At 42.9% G+C, this 19,263-nt stretch overlaps 1 protein-coding gene across 1 annotated transcript in view; it reads left to right on the top strand.

Annotated features, from left to right (window-relative positions):
• LONRF2 (LON peptidase N-terminal domain and ring finger 2) overlaps window positions 1-18,687 on the top strand; it is a 32,715-nt gene extending 14,028 nt beyond the window's left edge. The window contains exons 2-12 of the mRNA XM_074149164.1: window positions 3,214-3,332; window positions 6,594-6,716; window positions 7,705-7,866; window positions 8,333-8,558; window positions 10,576-10,672; window positions 11,033-11,147; window positions 11,832-11,953; window positions 12,783-12,941; window positions 15,957-16,119; window positions 18,053-18,202; window positions 18,529-18,687. Of these exons, the coding sequence (XP_074005265.1) occupies window positions 3,214-3,332; window positions 6,594-6,716; window positions 7,705-7,866; window positions 8,333-8,558; window positions 10,576-10,672; window positions 11,033-11,147; window positions 11,832-11,953; window positions 12,783-12,941; window positions 15,957-16,119; window positions 18,053-18,202; window positions 18,529-18,687 (1,595 nt within the window). The remainder of the gene's footprint in view (window positions 1-3,213; window positions 3,333-6,593; window positions 6,717-7,704; window positions 7,867-8,332; window positions 8,559-10,575; window positions 10,673-11,032; window positions 11,148-11,831; window positions 11,954-12,782; window positions 12,942-15,956; window positions 16,120-18,052; window positions 18,203-18,528) is intronic.
• The last annotated feature ends 576 nt before the right edge of the window (window positions 18,688-19,263 follow it).

Genomic DNA, 19,263 nt, shown 5'->3' with positions numbered 1-19,263 from the left:
ATGAAGCTGTTCTCTCCCTGAGCCTGCTGAGTGGTGTGCTGAAAAGCGCTGGGAAGCGTCAGCCTGGCTGAAACATGTGGTAGTGAACAGAAGCAGGATGGTGGCTTGCTTGCCCCCTAATCTCACCCTGCTTCCTTGTGTCCCCCCCGTGGTGCCAAAAAATATCCCACCCAGTGCTCTGCCTGGCTGCCCAGGCACCTACCTCTGCTTGCTGGGTCTATCCCCCTCGGCACACTCCACACAAATACCCCGCAGCAGATGCGATGATGAAAATACGGAGTATACATTTGTATTGAATACAAACAGAAGAAACAAACTGCTTAAATGATGATAACTAAATTAAATAAATTTTATATTTGAGCATCTCCTAAAAGGGGAAAAAAAACCAACAAAACAAACAAAAACCAAAACTTGCTTCTGAAGAATTGTTTTCAATTTCATTTAACTTGCAGTCTTTTTAAGAATAATCAGCTAAAAGTGTGGATCACTGCAGCAATCTGCATGTGTAATACTTAAAAAAAAAAAAAAAAAAAACAACACCCCAAAAAACCCCTGCCAAACCAACTAACAAACAGAACAAAACCCCCCAGTGATCTAGCTTTTGCAGAGCTCCTTCTTTTTAGATGTAGTCTCTAGCCTTCAGTGTCAGGGACCAGTGGGGCAGCATCACCCCTGGTATGTGGTATGTCATATGGCAATTAGTATATTTGGCATCAGTCCACACTACAGCTAAAAAAGGCAGCGGTCCTTGCTGCTTCTTTCTTTCTCATCCCTTGTCCTGGCACTCCTGTTTGCGTGGCTGTACAGTGAACCGGTTGAGGGGAAACTGATCTTCTTAAACCTTTTTATTTATTTGTTTTTATTGGATTAGCTTTCAGTCAATTGATTGCTTGCTCTGGTTCTCTGTGCAACCACGCGAACCCGGTTTGCTGCACGAGCGCTAGTGTCAGCTCCAGGGAGGCGGACGTGATCTTGGGCCATCCCTCCTGGTAGGTGCTTGAACTTAATGAGCAGTGGCATCTGCAGCAGTTATGAGCTTATTCTGTGTGTTCGTGCACACTTGGGTGTGTGCCCAGGCTTTGTATGGGCAATGTGCTCTTACTGAAGATGTGTTTAGGATGCTCGTGCCGAAGTGAGATGCAAACAGCGAAGCCAAAGCAGGCTGGAGGGAGCGGGAGAGGTATGGAGGCAGGAGCCCTGCATAGGGATGTACAGGAGGTGACACTTTGTTGTGGTTTAATCCCAGCCAGCAAGTAGGACCAAGCAGCTGCTCACTCACTTCCCCCAGTTGCACTGGGGGAGAGAATCGGAAGAACTCGTGGGTTGATATAAAGACAGTTTAATAGGTAAAGCAACAGCTGCATACGTAAACAAAGCAAAACAAGGAATTCATTCCCTGCTTCCCGTGGGCAGGCAGGTGTTCAGCCATCCCCAGGAAAGCAGGGCTCCATCACACGTAACGGTTACTTGGGAAGACAAACACCATCACTCTGAATGTCTCCCCCTTCCTCCTTCTTCCCCCCATATTATATACTGATCATGATGTCAAATGGCGTGGAATATCCCTTTGGTCAGTTGGGGTCAGTTGTCCTGGCTGTATTTCCTTCCAGCTTCTTGTGCCCTTCCAACCTACTCGCTGGTGGGGTGGTGTGAGCAGTAGAAAAGGCCTTGACTGCCTAGGAGCAACCAAAAACATTAGTGCTCTACCAACACTATTCTCATCTCAAATTCAAAATATAGCTGCTACACCAGCTGCTAGCAAGAGAGTTGACTCTATGCCAGCTGAAACCATGACGCACTTGCAGGAAAAATCTTGAGAGAGCTAGCTTGGAGGTGATGTTTAAAATTTGTTAAAATGAGGCAGTGCTGTCTCTCGGCACACCTTGAAACCTTTTTGAAGTTTAATCCCAGTTCTGACAGTTTTAACCAGCTTATGTTTGGATAAAGGTTATGGTACTTAGCTGCCACCATCCAGCAGCTGGCTTCTAGCCCTCTAGAGGCCTTTCCTGGCATGCAAAGGACAAGAGTGAGCAAGAGTACATCACACCTAAATCTCATCTCCTAAGATGAGATAACTGGTTTGGTGGACAAAGGGAAGAGCATTGTTTGGGGCTTAGTGGTTTTTTTGCAAGGCTGCTGCCTGCCATGGCATCCTCCTCACCGAGCTGGGGAGGTAGATGTGGGGTGTGTGGAGAACTGGCTGGACCTTCAGGGGCACAGGGTGGTGATTAATGGCTTGAGGGCTCCTGGGCAGGCGGCTACCAGTGGCATTGCTCAGGTGTTGGTAATGGGGCTGATGCAGTTCAACCCTTATTAACAACTTCCATGGGTAAGTAAAGCGCACTTGTCAGCGAGTTTCTCTGTGACACCAAACTGGGGAAGGAAGAAGCGGTTGATGTGCTGGAGGGCAGGGCTGCCATTCAGACCAGTCTTGCCTACTTCAGCAAAGGCAAGTGCGCCTGGGACAGAATTACCCCGTGCAACGGGACGGGCTTGGCTAGACAGCAGCACTGCAGAAGAGACCTGGAAATCCCGGTGGACGAGCTAAACGTGGATCAGCCACAGTTTTTCTGTGGTTCCATGAAATTTTATGTTGGAGCTAGATTTCTGTCTTAAAATGTGTTACAGGGACCTTAGGAAAGGACAGAATAATAATACTTGAGATGTTCATAATCCACGCGAACTGAGCGGTTCGTGAACGTGTGGGTACTGAGGCAATGTCTGTGATCACGAGAGGTTTGCAGGCCCTGAGGAGGGCAAAGTACATGGGTGGCAGGTGGATAGGAAATGCGAGGGCTGCATTTTTCTTAATGAGTGGCTTACAGGAACAGTTTAGCTGAAGTCCTGCGTTGATTTCTTTCAAAAAGTCCCAGGTTTTCAAGAAATCCTCTCCTTTCTGCGGGCAGAAACACTTGGGGCTTTTTTTCTTTTCGCATTCTTAAGTGTCCTGTAAGCAAGGTGAGGGAAAGAGCAGGTGGCATCCTATATGCGAATGTGAAATCTGTTCTGCTAAATAAAATGCAGAAAGAGTTTGCTTTCAGGCTGAGAGGAATATATTTTGGGAAGGAATTGCCTTTTTTCCATTACAGGAGAGTATAAACGTAACCGTTGCGCAATAGCACTTTTTAGGTTACTCTGGAAATTAGCTTCCCGTATTTAACACGTAACGTGCATCTTTCAATGGAGTTCCTTGTAACCTTTTTTGTTTTCCAGCTCCTTGCAAGTGTTCACTAATAGCACAGCGAGCAGAACTCTGTACGTCAATGAAGAACTACCAGCAAGCTCTTCACGACGCGGATGTCCTCTGCCGAAGCAAACCCCACTGGCCTGCGGTACGGTGCTTGCATGTCCAAATGACCAAAATGAAAACTGCCTGTTCTTGGGGCTTCTCTCTGTGGTGTGGGACAGCACTGCTGAGGGCATTGCTGGAAGAACATTGGGGCATTATCAGGGCTGGGAATGTCTACCAAAAGCTAAGTTCTTCATAGCACAAGTCTTGGAAGGTCCTTAGCGTGTCTCCAGCCAGTGGGATTTCAGTGGTGGGCAGCTGGTGGTGGTGTTTAGTTAGCACTGGTGCCCATCAACCTATTGGGGTCAGTGCTGCAGCTTGGCAGCACAGTCGGGTCCATAAGGCTCTGGCAGTCTGGGGTTGCCCTGCAGTTCCCTCTGGGAACTGTGTCCCCCACGTAGTATGTGGTTTTGATTGCCTGCTGGCCAGTGTGTCTTTCTGAGGAGCACCCCAGGCTGTATTTCAGGATTATTTCCCACCCCCGGCTCCTTTAATACTAAGAGTTCATATCTGTGATTCCTGCCTGCGTCATCGTGATTCATAGAGGGGGTTGGGATTTTATTTTTTTCATAATGAGAGGAGATACTACAAGGAGCACTGGTTTGTGGGCAGTCTGAAGCAAGCATCAGAAATGATGTTATGAGAGAGAAATGGAAGCAGCACGTTGTTACCACTGGTTCCCTGAGGTTAGACTGGGTGTCTGACAGCTCGCCCCACCTAGGGTTACACCTCCAAGTCAGTCCCTCACCCATCAGTAGCAAAACTGCAGCACAGGTTTGATCAGATAAAGCCCCTGGGTGCTACTCAGGGTAGCATGGGGAGTTGGGGAAGGATTTTAGGCAGACCTTGTCTTCCCTGTGAAGACTAAGGAGTTGTTGCATGAACACCTCAGCATGGGGGACTGCAGCTAACTCGCCATTTCTAGCTGGGGAAGACGTGGGGTGACTAGACAGGTGTTGTCTGAAGCATCTAGTTTCTGACAAGCTGGATACTTGTCTCTGAAGGCTATCTGTCTTGTCACCCATTAAAACCTTTCTTATTTGCAGGCAGTTCATAATCTTCCCCACAACTCCAATTTGCCTTTCTGTCTAGGATAATTTCTCATCAAGTCAGGAATCCATCTCAGTGGCATTGGCTGGGTTTCTGTGCAGAGGGAGAAAGATGAATTAGGCACGTTCAAATGTTTCCTTGAAGTGTCTTCTCTGTTTGCCTTGAATCCATGGAAATGTGATGCGTGTCAGTTGTAGGCGGGTAAAGATTTCGTTAATCACATCTCTGAAGAATGCTAATTGAAAATTAAATTCGTCATTGTGGCATAACCAGCGGTGTCACAGACGCGTTTCACTTGTGCTTGTGTGTGTGAGCTTCCATGTAGGCTGTGCTGATCCAGAATCCATGTTCTCCAGGAATTCTGGGCGTCTGCTTTGTTTCGTATCTTGCAGCATCTCATCCAGTGGCAGAGATTAGCTCAAACATGGGCTGTGTAGTTAAAAAAAAAAATAAAAAAAATTGACCATAAAATTAAACTTATTCTAGGAGTAACTCCTGGGAGGCAAGTGTTCACCTACCAGTACCTGTTGGTTTATTGATAACTGAAATGTAATGGCTCGCTGAGTTACTGGTGAGACTCTTGGGTACGCTGTAGGTATTAGAACAATAGACAAACTGTTTTCTTTTCAGTTGCTATGAAAACCAGGTCCTTGGACTCTCTTGAGTCAGGGAGAAGTTTCCAGTTGTACTTTTATGTGGTGAGTAGAAATAGATGCCCTCCTGCCTGCTGCACAAGGTCCTGCCTGGACCTTACCCTTCAATCCGGATGCTTGTAAGGGCCATGTGAAAATAGGAAAGGGAAGGTGACAGCGGTAGCCCCTGAAGTATAGGGGCCTTTAGTCCCTGGCCATAACTTCTGGTGTTAGATCTTAAGGTTTTTTTGTTCATAAACAGCCCAGCTCAGTCCTCCCTTGCAGCCTGGGTAAGGAAATTGCTCTTGCAGCCCCAAAGGATGTAGCCTCCCCAGTGCAGTGGAGTAATCGTGACGGCAATGTCAGGCATGTTAGGAACTCTAAAAAGGTTTTACAGAGGCTGTGCAAGCGTCAAGATAAGAAGGTCAGGGTCAGGCCTCACAGTACCCCTCTTCTCACTGCATTCAGGAAAAGAAAAATGTATCTCACCTTGAAAGGCTGGTGTGTACTGAGACTTCTTGTTCAGGTCGCCAAATGACATGTGTTAATTAACCTGTCCTACACAGTGCCCATTGCTTTTGGTACAAGCTCCCTGCTTCCCGATAGTAGAAGGGTAAAGATCTTAACGGGTCTCAGCTTGAAGGGCTCTATTGAAAGAGTGAGGGAGGTACCTGCTCAGGAAGATTATGTGATGCAGGATCTTTGACATTAATATGAAGAATAGAAAAGTGTATCTGCTTATCTAACTAGTCTCTTAGACTAGTGAAATTGTACTTTCAGCACAGCCATATTCATGTGGATCAGAGGTGCACTTGCAGAGCACACATGTCTAATAAGCAAGAGGCAAATGTTTAAATGCACACTTAGTTTCTTTTCATCATTAAGGAAGTAATTTCCTTAGTCAGATTTGTACTGCAGGTTGATATCTGCAGGGAAATTCAGAGGTGAGGTATTCCTCTCTTGCTACTAGTAACAAGTAAAATAGGACTTTTCCTCAAGCTGACTACCCTATCTGTTGGCTGTGGATATATTACTCTAGGACATGGGAGAGGCAGGATGGGCTAAAAGGTCTCAGGTTAAGAATTGGTAAGTTACCCTAAGTTCATAATGTTGTTGGTCTTCTCTAGCCAAATAAAATAGGTGAAAAATCATCTCTATCGGGGTAAGACACCCAGGAGAAGTGAGCGTGTCTTGAACCCAAAATCGTTTGCTCCCTCAGCTGCCACCTTCAGCTTGCCCGTGTCACTGCCTTTCCCATCCAGCTTCATTACTCTTAAGTTTGCCCTGGTATGTGAAACTGTTCTCTGGAGTATTAAGCCCTGTGGGATGTGTAGTAGTCTCAGTCCCTGGGGAGACAAATACTCCTCATTCTGCATCAGTTTCCCCAAAGGAAAGGAGCGGTGTCTTTGGCAGGGGGTGATGCAGCAGTGGCTTCCTGGGGCATCTTCTTTCAGCAAAAGGGACTGACTTTCCTTCAGTTGTGTGGATCAAAGAGGTTGTTACCCAAAAAGCGTCTTATTCTTCACTTGCAGAATGGCGTGAACTTCCAAGTTTGTTTGCTGGATTCTTGCTGGCACTTCAGAAATGATCTCTAGATTTGTACGTTTCCTTTGTGTGAACAGGGCCATTATGTGAAAGCAAAAGCTCTTTCTGGATTGGAAAGGACTGAGGAAGCGTTGAAGGAGTTTCTCTATTGCGTTGCCTTAAATCCTGAATGGAGCTCAATGAAGAAAGAAGCCCAAAAGGTATAAAACATATTTACTGGCTGTTCCTTGGCCGTCACGCTGCTCTTACTCCTGCGGTTAAATAAATTTCTTGTTATTTTATGTGATGGTAAACAGCCAAAGGATAATTTGATTCAGTAGATTCTCCAATAAACCTTATTAGCATTCTGCTGTGTGAGGTGTCTCTTGGGTTTGGTTTACGCCTCAACCAGAGGGATTGTGTACTTGTGGATTCCATTGCAAATCTGTGGCTCTGGCCACTGCCATTTGTAGATTACACTTGCAGAGTACACCTGGATTTCATAGGCTTGAGGCTGCTAATTTTAGTGCCCATCAGAAAACCATTTTAAAGTGGGTAGTGGCAGAGGAGGGGGAGCTGTGGGCTGCCCTGTCCTGGAAAAATCCTGCAGTCTTTGTAGCAGTTTGTATAACTTCCCATAAGGGACACACTGCTAACCAGCCATGGTCTGGTTCTCCATGACTGTCCATACAGACAGCTTTTTGTAAAAAGAAATGGGCATTCGGCAAGGGGTTTGGTGGGGACTGGTGAGAGGAGGAACAGGCTTTACGCGGCTTTTAGCTAGAGGTGAAGCCTGCTTGAGGATAGAGCAGATGGATGCAGGGGATGAGGAGAACTGAAACACATCTCTGTTAACTGGTTTTGATAGGAGAGCATGGTCTGAAGAATTCTGGAGGTGAGGGTCTGAGGGTCAGAGTAGAGAGGGGTGGAGGCAGGAGAAGGATGCAACAGGCTGCCATCCCAGGTTCTCCTGAGGAGCAGAGGCATTTGGAGAAGGAAGTGGACACCAGAAGAGCACCGTGGGATGCGTCTGTGATTGTGGTGGGGACTGCCATTCAAGTTTCCTGTGGGCTTTGGGGAATGCAGAATGTCCTGGTTGTTGCAAGCTTCTTGGCATCCAGAAGTTGTGAAGTTTGTGTTCGTACAGACATAAATATCTGTGTCATAATTAATATTATTTTTTCTTTTTTTTCTCTCTTAATTGACTAGATAATGTGTGAGATGTTTTTCCCAGCCTTTGAAAATGTTCATGATAGTCTAACAGCACCTTTCTCTAGTCGAACATCCCATACAAGATTGAAACCTGCATTTCTGAGTAGCATAAACACACAGTCAGCTGCAGAAGATAGCTCTATTGCTGGGTCCTCAAAGGTAAAGTAAAAAGAATTCAATATAGAAATACCAAAAGTGACACAAGGATCTGTCTGATCTCTGTGACATTGTCTTTGTCTGCACTCACTTTCATGGTAAGCCTGTTTTCTCCATTGCTGTTGGATCTCTTGTTGGGAGGTACTTCCTCAGAAAAATATGAGAATAAAACTGTTAATTCAGAAAACAATGTGGTGCCTTCATGTGGGGGTTGCTTCTATTTGTGGGGTTTTTCTCCCCTTTGTGCTTTTTATGCACTCAGGAACGTAATTTCTGGAGAATGGGAGCAGTAGGAAGGGAAGTGTCCCTATTTCATGTAACTGGAGAGTGGCCTTCTTTAATATGGACCTTTCTCCCCTGCTGAGCTCATTGTAGGGACATTGATCTGTTGCTGATGTATACAGCTAATAGGAAAAAAACACAGCGAAATCGTCTCATGCTGTATATAACTGTTCTTAATTTTTTTTAGGATACTGTGTTCAGGTTAACAAAAACCCCGTCCCAAGAATCTGATGTATTTAGAAGTACTGATTCTCCTGTTTCCCATCAAGTTCTGGATCTCTATTTTGAAGACAACAAGAAGTCTTTGGGAGCTATTCTCTCCAGTTTACCTGGGGTTGGCTTAAAAAGAAAGCTGTCCAGTGATTTGAGGGATTTACAAAGCTTGGATGTCCCCAATAAGATTCCTAAAAAAGGTTTGTGTTCTGGCTTAGGGGATTTCTTTTGCACATACTTAAAAATGATAAACTACTTTTTTCCTTCTCCCTTTTTATAGGTGTAAATGAAACATTCCCTACAGGGACTGGTATAATATTTTATTAACTGGTGTGTCTGTTTCTGCTGTAACAGCCTATTTACCTTATTCCAGAGCAGTTTCCATTAATTCAATGAACACTGTATTTCTCTTTCAAATGGGCCATTTCCAGTGTGTAGTCCACTAACAGTTTAGTCTTTGTGTTGCTGGTGCTGTTTCCATTTTCCAGGTCTCAGAGGTATAGCTGAACTTCATTGTCCTTCTATATGAAGGAAAGATGCAGTAAGCCTGGGTACTAATCTTTAACTGGCACCAGAAACAGTCACATGCAACTTTACATGAAATTTTCCAAGCAAACAAAGAAGCCTTTTGAAGGGTAATAAGCCCCCCCCCCAGTTTTCTGTCACTTGATAGCTGTGCTTACAATTCGTATGCTTCTCAAGCTTCTAACAAAGCCCTCCAAAGTGTTTTTAGTACCCTGGGATAAAAATGCTGAAGGCAATATATTGCAATGAGTAGTGAAATAATTGGTGAAAAGGGGCTTTTAAAATGCTGCTATATTAGTGTGCGGTTTTTTCCCTTAAAAGAAAAAAAATCCAGCGATGCCTTCTGGACAAATCTGACTTCTGCCTTGAAATGGTAAAGTCTTCTTGTCCTACTGTCTGTCTGCCACCTCTGCAAATGATCAATGTACGGCCAGTTTCTGATCACGTTGCTGTGAAGGGAAAAACCCTGTACTTTCTGTGAACTGCAGACTCAGTAAATATAAATTGTGAAATCTGACCCACCTGTATCTTCACAGCAAAGGCCAGAGATTGTATTTTACCCATAACCATTAATTTCTGGTCTGTGCTAGATCCTGATGCCATGTTACTATTTGCGGAATTAACACAGTTAGGTTTCTGGCTATTACTGAATGCTGACATGCAAGATGTAGGTTAAAGATGAAGCCGTTTTCCTTTGTAGGCCACACATCACCGGCGCCTTCTCCCCTATCCTCTCTGTGCTCAAGATAAACCAGATGCTGAGCATAAGTTATCCTTTAACAAAACATTCTAGTGTTTTAACTTAACATAAAAGCTGATCTTTTTTTCTTTTTTTTTTTTCTTTTTTAATGGTTAAGAACTTAGGATGTAGAGGCAGCATTCGTGGCTCTGTTGCAACTCATCACTGAGCAACAAAGATGCAGATTGTAAAAGAAATGGCAGAATCTGTTTGTATAAATGTCATCAGAAGCTGGCGCTGATAGCTCTTGAGTTTAAATGCTGCTGTTGCCAAGTTTGAAGCCCATACCCTTTCAGTGTATTAACTACAGGGATACATACCACCCCCAAAAAAGCAGGGTGGGCAGAATTTTAAGTGAAGTGGTTTGTCTCCGTGTTTGCAGAGTGCTGAGCTAGTGAAATCAGTATTAGCTAATGTACCTCCTGTAGTCCTTAAACTTTAAGCTCTCTGAACCATGGGATTTCGACAGCAGCCTAGTCTAGAAGAACGTAGGCTTTTTGTATACTTGTTAGAAAAATTACCCCTGCTGAGAAATCTATAATAAACACTGCTGAAATATTTTGACTGTGTGTAAACAAATTAAATTCTGGACTTAATGTACTTTAAAACATCTGGCCTGGCTGATGTGGGAGTGGTGATGGTGGTGGGAAAGCAATAGCAGAGTATTTTAAAAACTAGACTTAAAAAAAAAAACAAACCAGCCATTTTTGGAGAAGCAAATCATGGGTATTCAGATCTCAACTGCTTTCTGTGGCCACAGACATCATCCTCTGCTTTCCAAAAGATTTCCTGCCAGAAAGTCTAAAACTTAGATGGAAATTATGTTTGTTTGGAACAAAACTTCAAAAAAGACAAGAGATAAGTTAGGTTCTTTATAGAAGAACAACTTAAACAGCATGTGAAATTGCAGTAATACTTGAATATTTACTGTAATAATTTTCTTGCCTGCTTAGATGCAGATGTTTTACCTGAAAACACCATTGTCACTTCAGGTGAAATACCAACAACCCTGGTGGATGCGTCGGACTTTGAGTGTTCCCTCTGCATGAGGTACGACTGCATTGACCTGGGATTGAGATCGGAAAGCCTTTCTAGCTTCTGTAAAAAGTTTTCATGGTGTCAGAAGGGAAACCTGCCAGAGAATGTCTAAAACTGTTCCTCTTTCCTGAACCTTTTATCTGGTGAATCTTTACAGATGTGGTTTTCTCCATTATGCATAGTTTTCTCCATTGTTTACTACTTCTAAAAATGAAACCTTTTTTATATCCTTGGATAAAACTGTCACCTGTGATTTATACAAAAGCTGGAAAGGAAAAGGTGGCTGGATCTTGTCACTTCTTTCCACACTTTGGGAATCTTCATTGTTTAAGTTGGCAGCTTAGCTTTTTTGTTCCCTGTTTTCGTGTTCAGGTTGTTCTATGAACCTGTTACCACTCCCTGTGGACACACCTTTTGCCTCAAATGCCTTGAGCGTTGCCTTGACCATAATCCGCATTGCCCACTCTGCAAAGAAAAGCTGTCGGAAGTAAGTATGTCCTTGCTCTAATTAACAAAAAAAATAAGAAGCTGTGTTCTTCTGAAAGCACATATGTGGGGATTTTCTGTGCTCTGCTCGCAGCCCAGAACAACACAGTAGCACCCACAGCAATAAGCTGTGCAGAGACCTCGTTTGCTCCAGAATATATTTTGTCATTCCTTGGAAGACACTCGTGGTTTACTGGTGCTGAAAGGAATTGGGTGTTCCAGCGTCATGTCAGGCTCATGCTTGGGGAGTCCCAACCATAGCCCTATTCCTGCCACCTTTCCAGTCTCTATCTCTATCTGTGGTGAACGAGGAATGGTTGCTCCTTGGCCAAAACTTCTGCTTCAGCAGTCATAACGTGTCTTGTAGGTGGAGTACTTTTTGGGGAGCAGTAACCTGGCAGCTCTAGGTGAAAATAGTGTATGTATCTTCCACAAAAGCAAGGAGGGTCTGCCTTTTCTTGGAGGTAGTACAACTTCTGTCAAAAAAAGGGCGCGGGGTTATAGTTAAATGGGCACTAGAGTGAACCTTGTGGAAGTTTTAATACCTGAAGGCTGGAAAGGAGGAGGAATCAGTAAAATCCCAAACTAACATTCTGTTTGGCCCTTAGGAAAGGGGATGGGTTGGGAGGAAGAGATATTCCCTGACTTCTCGTTATCAGACTTAGGAGTTGACTCTTCCTTGCAGTTTCTGGCAAGCAGAACATACAAGAAGACCGTCCTTACAGAAGAGCTGATAGTCCGTTACTTGCCAGAGGAACTATCTGAAAGGAAGAAAGTTCATGAGGAAGAAATGAAGGAATTGTCAAAGTAGGCTCTAATTTTACTACTGACAGCTGTTACAAAAAAGTATTTTTAATCTGAATTACTTGAAGAAGCTTCATTTGCTTATGAAAACACACAAAATGAATGAATTTGTAAATGAACCTGACAGATGTTTTGTATTTTTGACGTTTGTTGCAGATAAACAAGAAACAATATGCTTGGATGGTAGAGAGGCACAACAGTATTCTTAAAGATAATTGCTTTTTCCTCTGAAACAATATAATAGCTTTAAAACCTATAATGGAGGTTTTCTGGGAGTAGAAGTCCAATTATAAATGGGTTATACTTCATGTCAGGAGAAGTTCAAGGGTTCAGTGTTGCCAGGGTCTTGTGGATCTTATGCTACAACTCAGCTAAAAAGAAAAATAAAACATGCAATTAGGCCTGAAAAAATAATAGAATTAGTGAGCTTCTTCAAAATTAAAGGGCTTTACTGAGATTGGGAATTCTCTACCACCTTGTTTTGAATATGGTTAGTTCTTAACTTTTTATAGTAATAAAGTACCTATCACCAAAATCTTACTGCTTGGATCTAAGCGTTGATAAGCACACATTTGGGAAATTGGCTATTATTTCCTGACTCTTCCTCTATGTAAGTAGATTAGGGGGATTGTTTCTTTAATGTACTAACAGAAAGATTCCTGAAGTATGTTTGTCTTGTAAAAATGACAAACGTTGCCCAGATGCATGTTTACAAAGAATGAGTCTAAAGAAACCACTGGACTCAGTGGGGTATTAAGGGTTTATGCTGAATATAGCAGTACCCAGAAAAAAGCTGATTTTTTTTTTTTTTTTTTTAACAATTATCTTACAGTTTGAATAAAGATGTTCCCATCTTCGTATGTACCATGGCCTTCCCTACCATCCCTTGCCCACTCCATGTCTTTGAACCTCGTTATCGTCTAATGATAAGAAGATGCATGGAAACTGGTACCAAGCAGTTTGGCATGTGCTTAGCTGACGATCTAAAAGGGTAAGGAGATGAGCTGAGACTGTCCTGTTGTTGCAAAGGCTGTTGAGACATTGATGGAGCACTGCCCTGCAATATACTTGTCTCCCCAAACCACTGTGGTTCCTTCCAGTCCTGTATGAACCAATACAGAAGTGGCTGGCTTTTTAGTTTCATATATTAAACATTCCTTTTGACACAAAGATGTAATTTTTATTGCTCCCATGTTGGATGGATAGCAAGAATGCAACTCATCTTGCTACTACAGGCTCCAAAAATAGCACTTAATTGCCTGTGTGGTTGGAAAGCTTTCTAGCCTGTTTGTTCTAGTGAAAGCTGACTGTTTGGATGAGGTTGCTCCTCTGTCTGCTCAGTTTTAAAAAAACAAAAATAATATTAAAAAAAAATTATATCCAAACTTCGCATAGTTTTCCTGCATAGGTGGTATCATTTGAATGAGACAAAATATACCCTTGGCTGAGAAGCCTGTTCTGCTGCTGAACATTGAATTTTGATGTTTTTCTTTAGTGCAGTGTTGCAATGTCTAAACTATCTGCAGTGAGTGGGTTACGTTGTCTTTCTATATGATCTTACCTTTAATTAATTTTTGTGAATTCTGACACTGGTATGTTTCCAGATCCCTATGTGGAGGCTGAATACTGATCATTAGATGAAAACTTCCAGGTTTTTAAGTCCTTTATAGATAATAGCATTTTTGAGTGAGGGGGTGAGAAGATGCTTGTGGAAGAAAATGAGGTGGTCCTAAGAAAGGTCTGCCTTACAAGATGTAATAGTGATAGACTTCAGAAGATCTGTTGGAGTGATGCAAACCGTAGAACGGATGACCAGTGCGGGAATTCTTAAGAACACGTTAGATAGGCAACCTCAGGAGCAGCATTTTTGTAGGTTGTCATCACTGGAGCTGAGAGGAGGACACTTACAGTGGGACTTGGCAGCCTTTCCTTCTCCAGTTCAGGGATTTTTTTCTCTCCCAGGCTGGATGGTAAGGTAGCAGTAAGAACACAGGAGATGCTACAGCTTCCAGTCAGGTTTGGCTGTGCTTCGTGCCATTTGGCTTGCTGTCGGTGCTGCACTCAGTGGAGTTCAGGCTCCAACAGCACCTGATGCTACATAGTCTCTTCCAGGCTTGTTACCAATTTTCTGGAAGCAAATACTTGTAAGAGTGAGGACAAAATGACCTTAGGACACCAGTGGTAACTCCCCTTACATATGTGAAGGCTCGTGGAAGAGCTAAACTTCTTTGTAGTCAGATCTCTTACAGAGGGCCAAGGGTTTGCAATCCCAAAACTACAAGAATTGATTTATTAAATAGTGTCATAAAGGGTATTTTAAAATGCAACCAGCATGGTTGTATTTTATGTCTTGTCTGTTTTGAATACTGAAATAATTAAACCTTTTAAGCATGGTAACTTCTACTAAACCAGACACTGAAGCACAGGAAGCCTTCATCTGTAGACACCTGACAGGCTGTTGTAGCTTCTTACTCAAGTAAAGAAGTTCTTTTGTTTATTCAAAATTGCAAAATCAACTGGGAATAGAAAAAGTGGAGAAACTTGTTTTGCTTCGTCTACTAAGACATGGATATAGAAGGCTGAGATTCATACCTCCCTTGAGAAACACAGTGACAAGACATGTTCAGTTCATCACCTTGCTCTGTTTTACTTCTCTGTTTTAAATTAAAACCGGCAGAAGAATTGTTTATAAACTTCTAATGTGTCAGTACAATTTATACCCATCCCTAGGTGCTTTCTTGTCTCTCTTTGATCAAAGTAACTTTCTATCCGAAAGTAACTTCTCAAAGAATGACAAAAAGCCCCCCATCACTTATACATTAATTTCTAAACTTGATATTAATGTCACTAAAATCCTTAAGTTAAAAAATGGTTATGTAGCTGTTTACATAGTGTTTAGTCTAATATTGCTATAATAAAGTTGCTTGTAATCCCATTGTAGAGCACCAGAATTTAGCTGTGTGCAGCTGTACTCTTCTTGCTCTTTCTCAGTTTTTGTTCGATGGTTGGGAGAGAACAGTTGTTCACAGTGGTCAGCTTTTTATTTTTCACCTCCCAAACCCATGATTTCTGGTAGAGTAGAAACAGGACTCATTTCCCCCCAGCTTCACTGTTTCTTCATCACACTGATGTAAGAAATGGCCAAGCCCTGGTAAAACAAGCATTTCCCTGATGAAACATTTATCAGACCCTGCAGAGATTTGGTATCTTGAGATGAGACTAGATATACTGCATTCTCCTGGTTAGCAGTAGGCTGAGGTACAGAGCTGCAAATGCTGGCAGGTGAACACGTCGTGGTGAAGAGTCATTGTGCAATCAGCCTGCCTAGTGAACTCACTACTGCACAAATGTAGACTAGGTAAGCCTGATAATGTTAAAATCTGTTGCATACTTGTTTCCAGGACATGATTAAACCCTGTAGCTACTTTAAATATAACAGATACAAATGTATTTTTGTAAATTTTTTGGGTTTGTTTGTTTTTTTTTTTTTTTTTAACTTAAAGGATACAAGTGCAAGAAAAATCTTGCTATATAGAAGCCTTTTCCTTCTAAAGCCTAAAGCCTATAATCCTCTGCTTACACCTTGGAGCAGGGGGATAGCTCTCCCAGCCCTGTGTTTGTTCCGCAGTTTCTGGGCTTACTTACGGTATCTTTAGCCATCTTGTTTTCTTTGCAAACGAGGGGAATTTGCCACCAGCAGCTGGCAGCTCAGCATGAAACACGCTCCATTTAGTTTCTTGTCCTTTTCCCTCCTTTTCCCTCCCCTCCCCCCCCAAAAAATAATAAAAAAAAAAAAAAACCACTCCAAAATTGCTGCTGCCCTGGACCTCTGAGGGAAGGCAGAAAGGGTGGGGGTTGTGTGGCTTATGTGAATAAGCAGAAATGTATTGTCACCAAAGCAGGATCCTCTTTCAAATAAAAAGTGGTGAATTAGGCCCAGTATTTGTCCTGATGTGTATAAACACTTGTTGATGACTTCCACTTTTATGCCCTTCTGTCATTTCAGATTTGCAGATCATGGCTGTATATTAGAGATCAGGGACGTAAAGTTTTTTCCTGATGGGCGCTCAGTTGTTGATACAGTTGGTGTCCGTCGTTTTAGGGTCTTAAGCCATGGCCAGCGAGATGGATATAACACAGCAAACATCGAGTATCTTGAAGATAAAAAGGTGATCTATGGTGCAAAGTTATTCATACCCATGTATTGCTGGATTCACTTAAATAGCCTTTCCTTGTTGCATTTCAAGCTAGCTGTGCCTTATTTTTAAACCAATATCATTATAAATACTGAAGCTCTGTTTTGAAAACCATGGAACAAACTTTCTCTCTTTCTTCCATTTCTTCTTTTCTGCCCTTATAATTATCTCTGCTTGAAGTGTTGCACTCCCTTCATGGATCTCAAAGTAGCTTCTGAGACTTAGGTGCCGAGTTCTGTCATGTGTAGGTGAGGTCAGGGTAATGTTTTAAAACTGGTACAGACTTGAAACCCTTCTAGGAACACATGCCCCTGTTGTTTTCAAGAGAATTGACTGTTCTCTTCTTACACTGAACAGACAGTTGGCAGACTTCATATGACCTCCAAGCTCTGGTTTACAGAACAGGTCGTCAAACAAATGTTGGAGTCCACTCTTAAAATGAGATATTAGTGACATAGTTAACCATACCTGTACAAGCATCCGTCAGAGCTGGCTGTGAGCAGAGAAATGCAGAGAGGGGAGTAGTTTTTAAAAGCAAATCCTCTTATAAATCCTGTGTCAGGTGATGGGTGTTGGCCAAAGGGTGGATTTTTGGTCATGCTTAATGATGACTTCCTGGATCATCTTCAGAGCATGTCTATAAAACCCTGATCCCTCTTAACATTGAGTGCCAATTGATGAAGTCCAGTCTGGTCATAGAGCTCTTCAGCGTGCTCTCATAGTTGAAGTGCAAGTCTGTAAAGTCTTAGTAGGGCTTTTCTAACCTGTGCAGGATGATGCAGTTATCCAGGGCAGTGAAGGCAAGTCGTATAGAGGTGCCTTCCCCTGCGAAAGGTTGGAGTAGGCAGTCTGCTTAGAGTGAGGGCTCTGATGTGTTTAAATCCCCAGTGAGGGTGGTGGAACAGATGTCCAGGCAGTGTTTGTAGATGTTGCCAGAGACCCACCTCTTAATAATTAGGGTGAGATTTACCTTGTCTCACTTGAGAGGCTGACGTCTGTCTGTGTTCAGCACCGTACATTCATGTGGTGTCTGATAATGAGAAGTCTCTGTCCACAGCTATTTTATCTGCTCTGTCTTAGATACCTACTGTAAGATGAGAATAATTGCCCTCTAGAGCTGTTTCTCCTCAACTGTGAAGGGCACCCAGAGCAGCTACCTCAGATGTGCGTCTGAATAGAACAGGTGAATCACACCGTTGGTGTGTACAGATTACAGGAAAAAAACCCCAACAATATCCCCAAACCAACCAACCAACCGCAAACCAAAATCATGAATTTGTAGTGGGTTTTGCTTATGCTTTTTTCTTTTTCCTAATGGCTAACAGTCAGGCCCTTGTAACTAAAGCGCTCCTTGCCTCAGCAAGGGTCCTTTTGTTTATGGCCATTCCTGGTATTGGGAAAGCATTTGCTTTCCCTGCTTCCTGCCTGCTCAGGTGTCTGCCGCCTCCTTCTCCTCCTTGGCTGTCCTACCATGGCCTTAACACTTCTATAAAATGCCGCTGATCTCTAAATGCCGTAGACCCCCTGTCTCTGTGCTTAGTGGCAGTAGTGCTTCTTTTATTTTGCCAGACAATATACCAATGTGACAGGGAGTCAAGGTTGTGGGTTTGAAACGATTAATATGATGTACCGGGATTAGAGAGCAGATTCTTCTGTTGTGCCGTAGAAATGGATATTAACAAGGCAGTAACTGTTCCAAGAAATATCAATTCAGAACACCTAGGGGAGGGTAAAAAGACTCCAGCATCACAGGTTTGAAATCTGAGACTTGGGTACAGTTTGTTTAGATAAGGACATTGAACAGCTGTAGTCACTGCATTAATTTGCTTCGCTTGCTTCTGGGGAAGCACATGGACTCCACGGTATCCAACCTGTTTTGTTCCATCTCCTTTCTTTTAACAATAAGGTCGAAGGACCGGAATATGAAGAACTTGTCCGCCTTCATGATTCAGTTTATGATCAAGCCGTTGCCTGGTTTACTTCTCTTAAAGACAATATGAAAGTGCAGATTCTCAATCATTTTGGGTCCATGCCAGGAAAAGAACCAGAGCCACAGGTAATAAAACCTTCCTACTTACGCAGCCTTATTCTATAGAGAGTTTTTGCTGTGGTTTCTAAGCTCTTACTTACCCGATTTTGGTCTATTAGCATGAAGCTTGGAAAACAATCAGTGGAAAACAATATATCAATGTAAGTTGATATCTGAAGATATTAGTCTTAATGGTGTATATAGACAAGGAGAGCACCTGAAATTAAGCGTTTAGTTGCTGCTTCAACTGTTTTGTGTTGTCATTCTTAGCAAATAGAAGGTGGGAAGGAAGGTGGTCTTCATGGAGCAGTGCCAGTGAATACATGATTGCATGTCTTTCCATCCTTTTGCAGAGCAACCCCAGTGGTCCTGCCTGGTACTGGTGGCTCTTGGCAGTGTTGCCTCTGGAAAACAGAGCTCAGCTGGCTATATTGGCTATGACCTCCCTCAAAGATCGTCTTATCGCCATCAGACGCGTATTGATATTTGTGACTCGCAAAAGACCCAGATAACATGGACTTTGGTTGTGAGTGGGCACTGAAAACATCTCACGACAGGTTGTTCTGGGGGAGGGCAAAGGGAGAGGGGTTGTTTTTTGATTATTTTTTTTTAAAGATTCCTTCAAAAAAGAACAGCCCTTTCTGACTGCGTCCAGTATCCATTGATTGCATTGGTTTGTTATCCTGGGTATTCACCAAACCTTGCACTCTCTCCTGTTGTCCTGGTGAAATCTGAGCCTCTACAAAGCTGTGCTGCAGTTAGAGTGTAGCTGATAGATGTGGATAATTGCTTCAGAGTACTATGATAGTTTCTAGCCTGCAAGAGAGTTAAGTACTAGAGTAGCACCATTGGCCTGCATGTGATTTGGATTTCCGCTTGGTAGGAAAAGGAAAATGAACAGAGGATTGAAGAGGTGTTTCCTAGACTTTCTTGAAGGTAGTGAACAGAAGAGGAGTTACATTGCCCGGCAGAAGTATGCATGAAGACTATAACCAACAGTACACTCTGTTAGTGAATTGGTAGGCGGTCTGTCATACACCCACATCTCTCTCTCTTCAGCAAATAGCAGTCTGTGAGGAAAAAAAACT

This window comes from Numenius arquata, chromosome 1 (genome assembly GCF_964106895.1).
Source record: "Numenius arquata chromosome 1, bNumArq3.hap1.1, whole genome shotgun sequence".
NCBI lineage: Eukaryota > Metazoa > Chordata > Aves > Charadriiformes > Scolopacidae > Numenius > Numenius arquata.
Note: the sequence above shows the minus strand (reverse complement) of the source record. Positions and strands in the feature narration are given on the sequence as shown.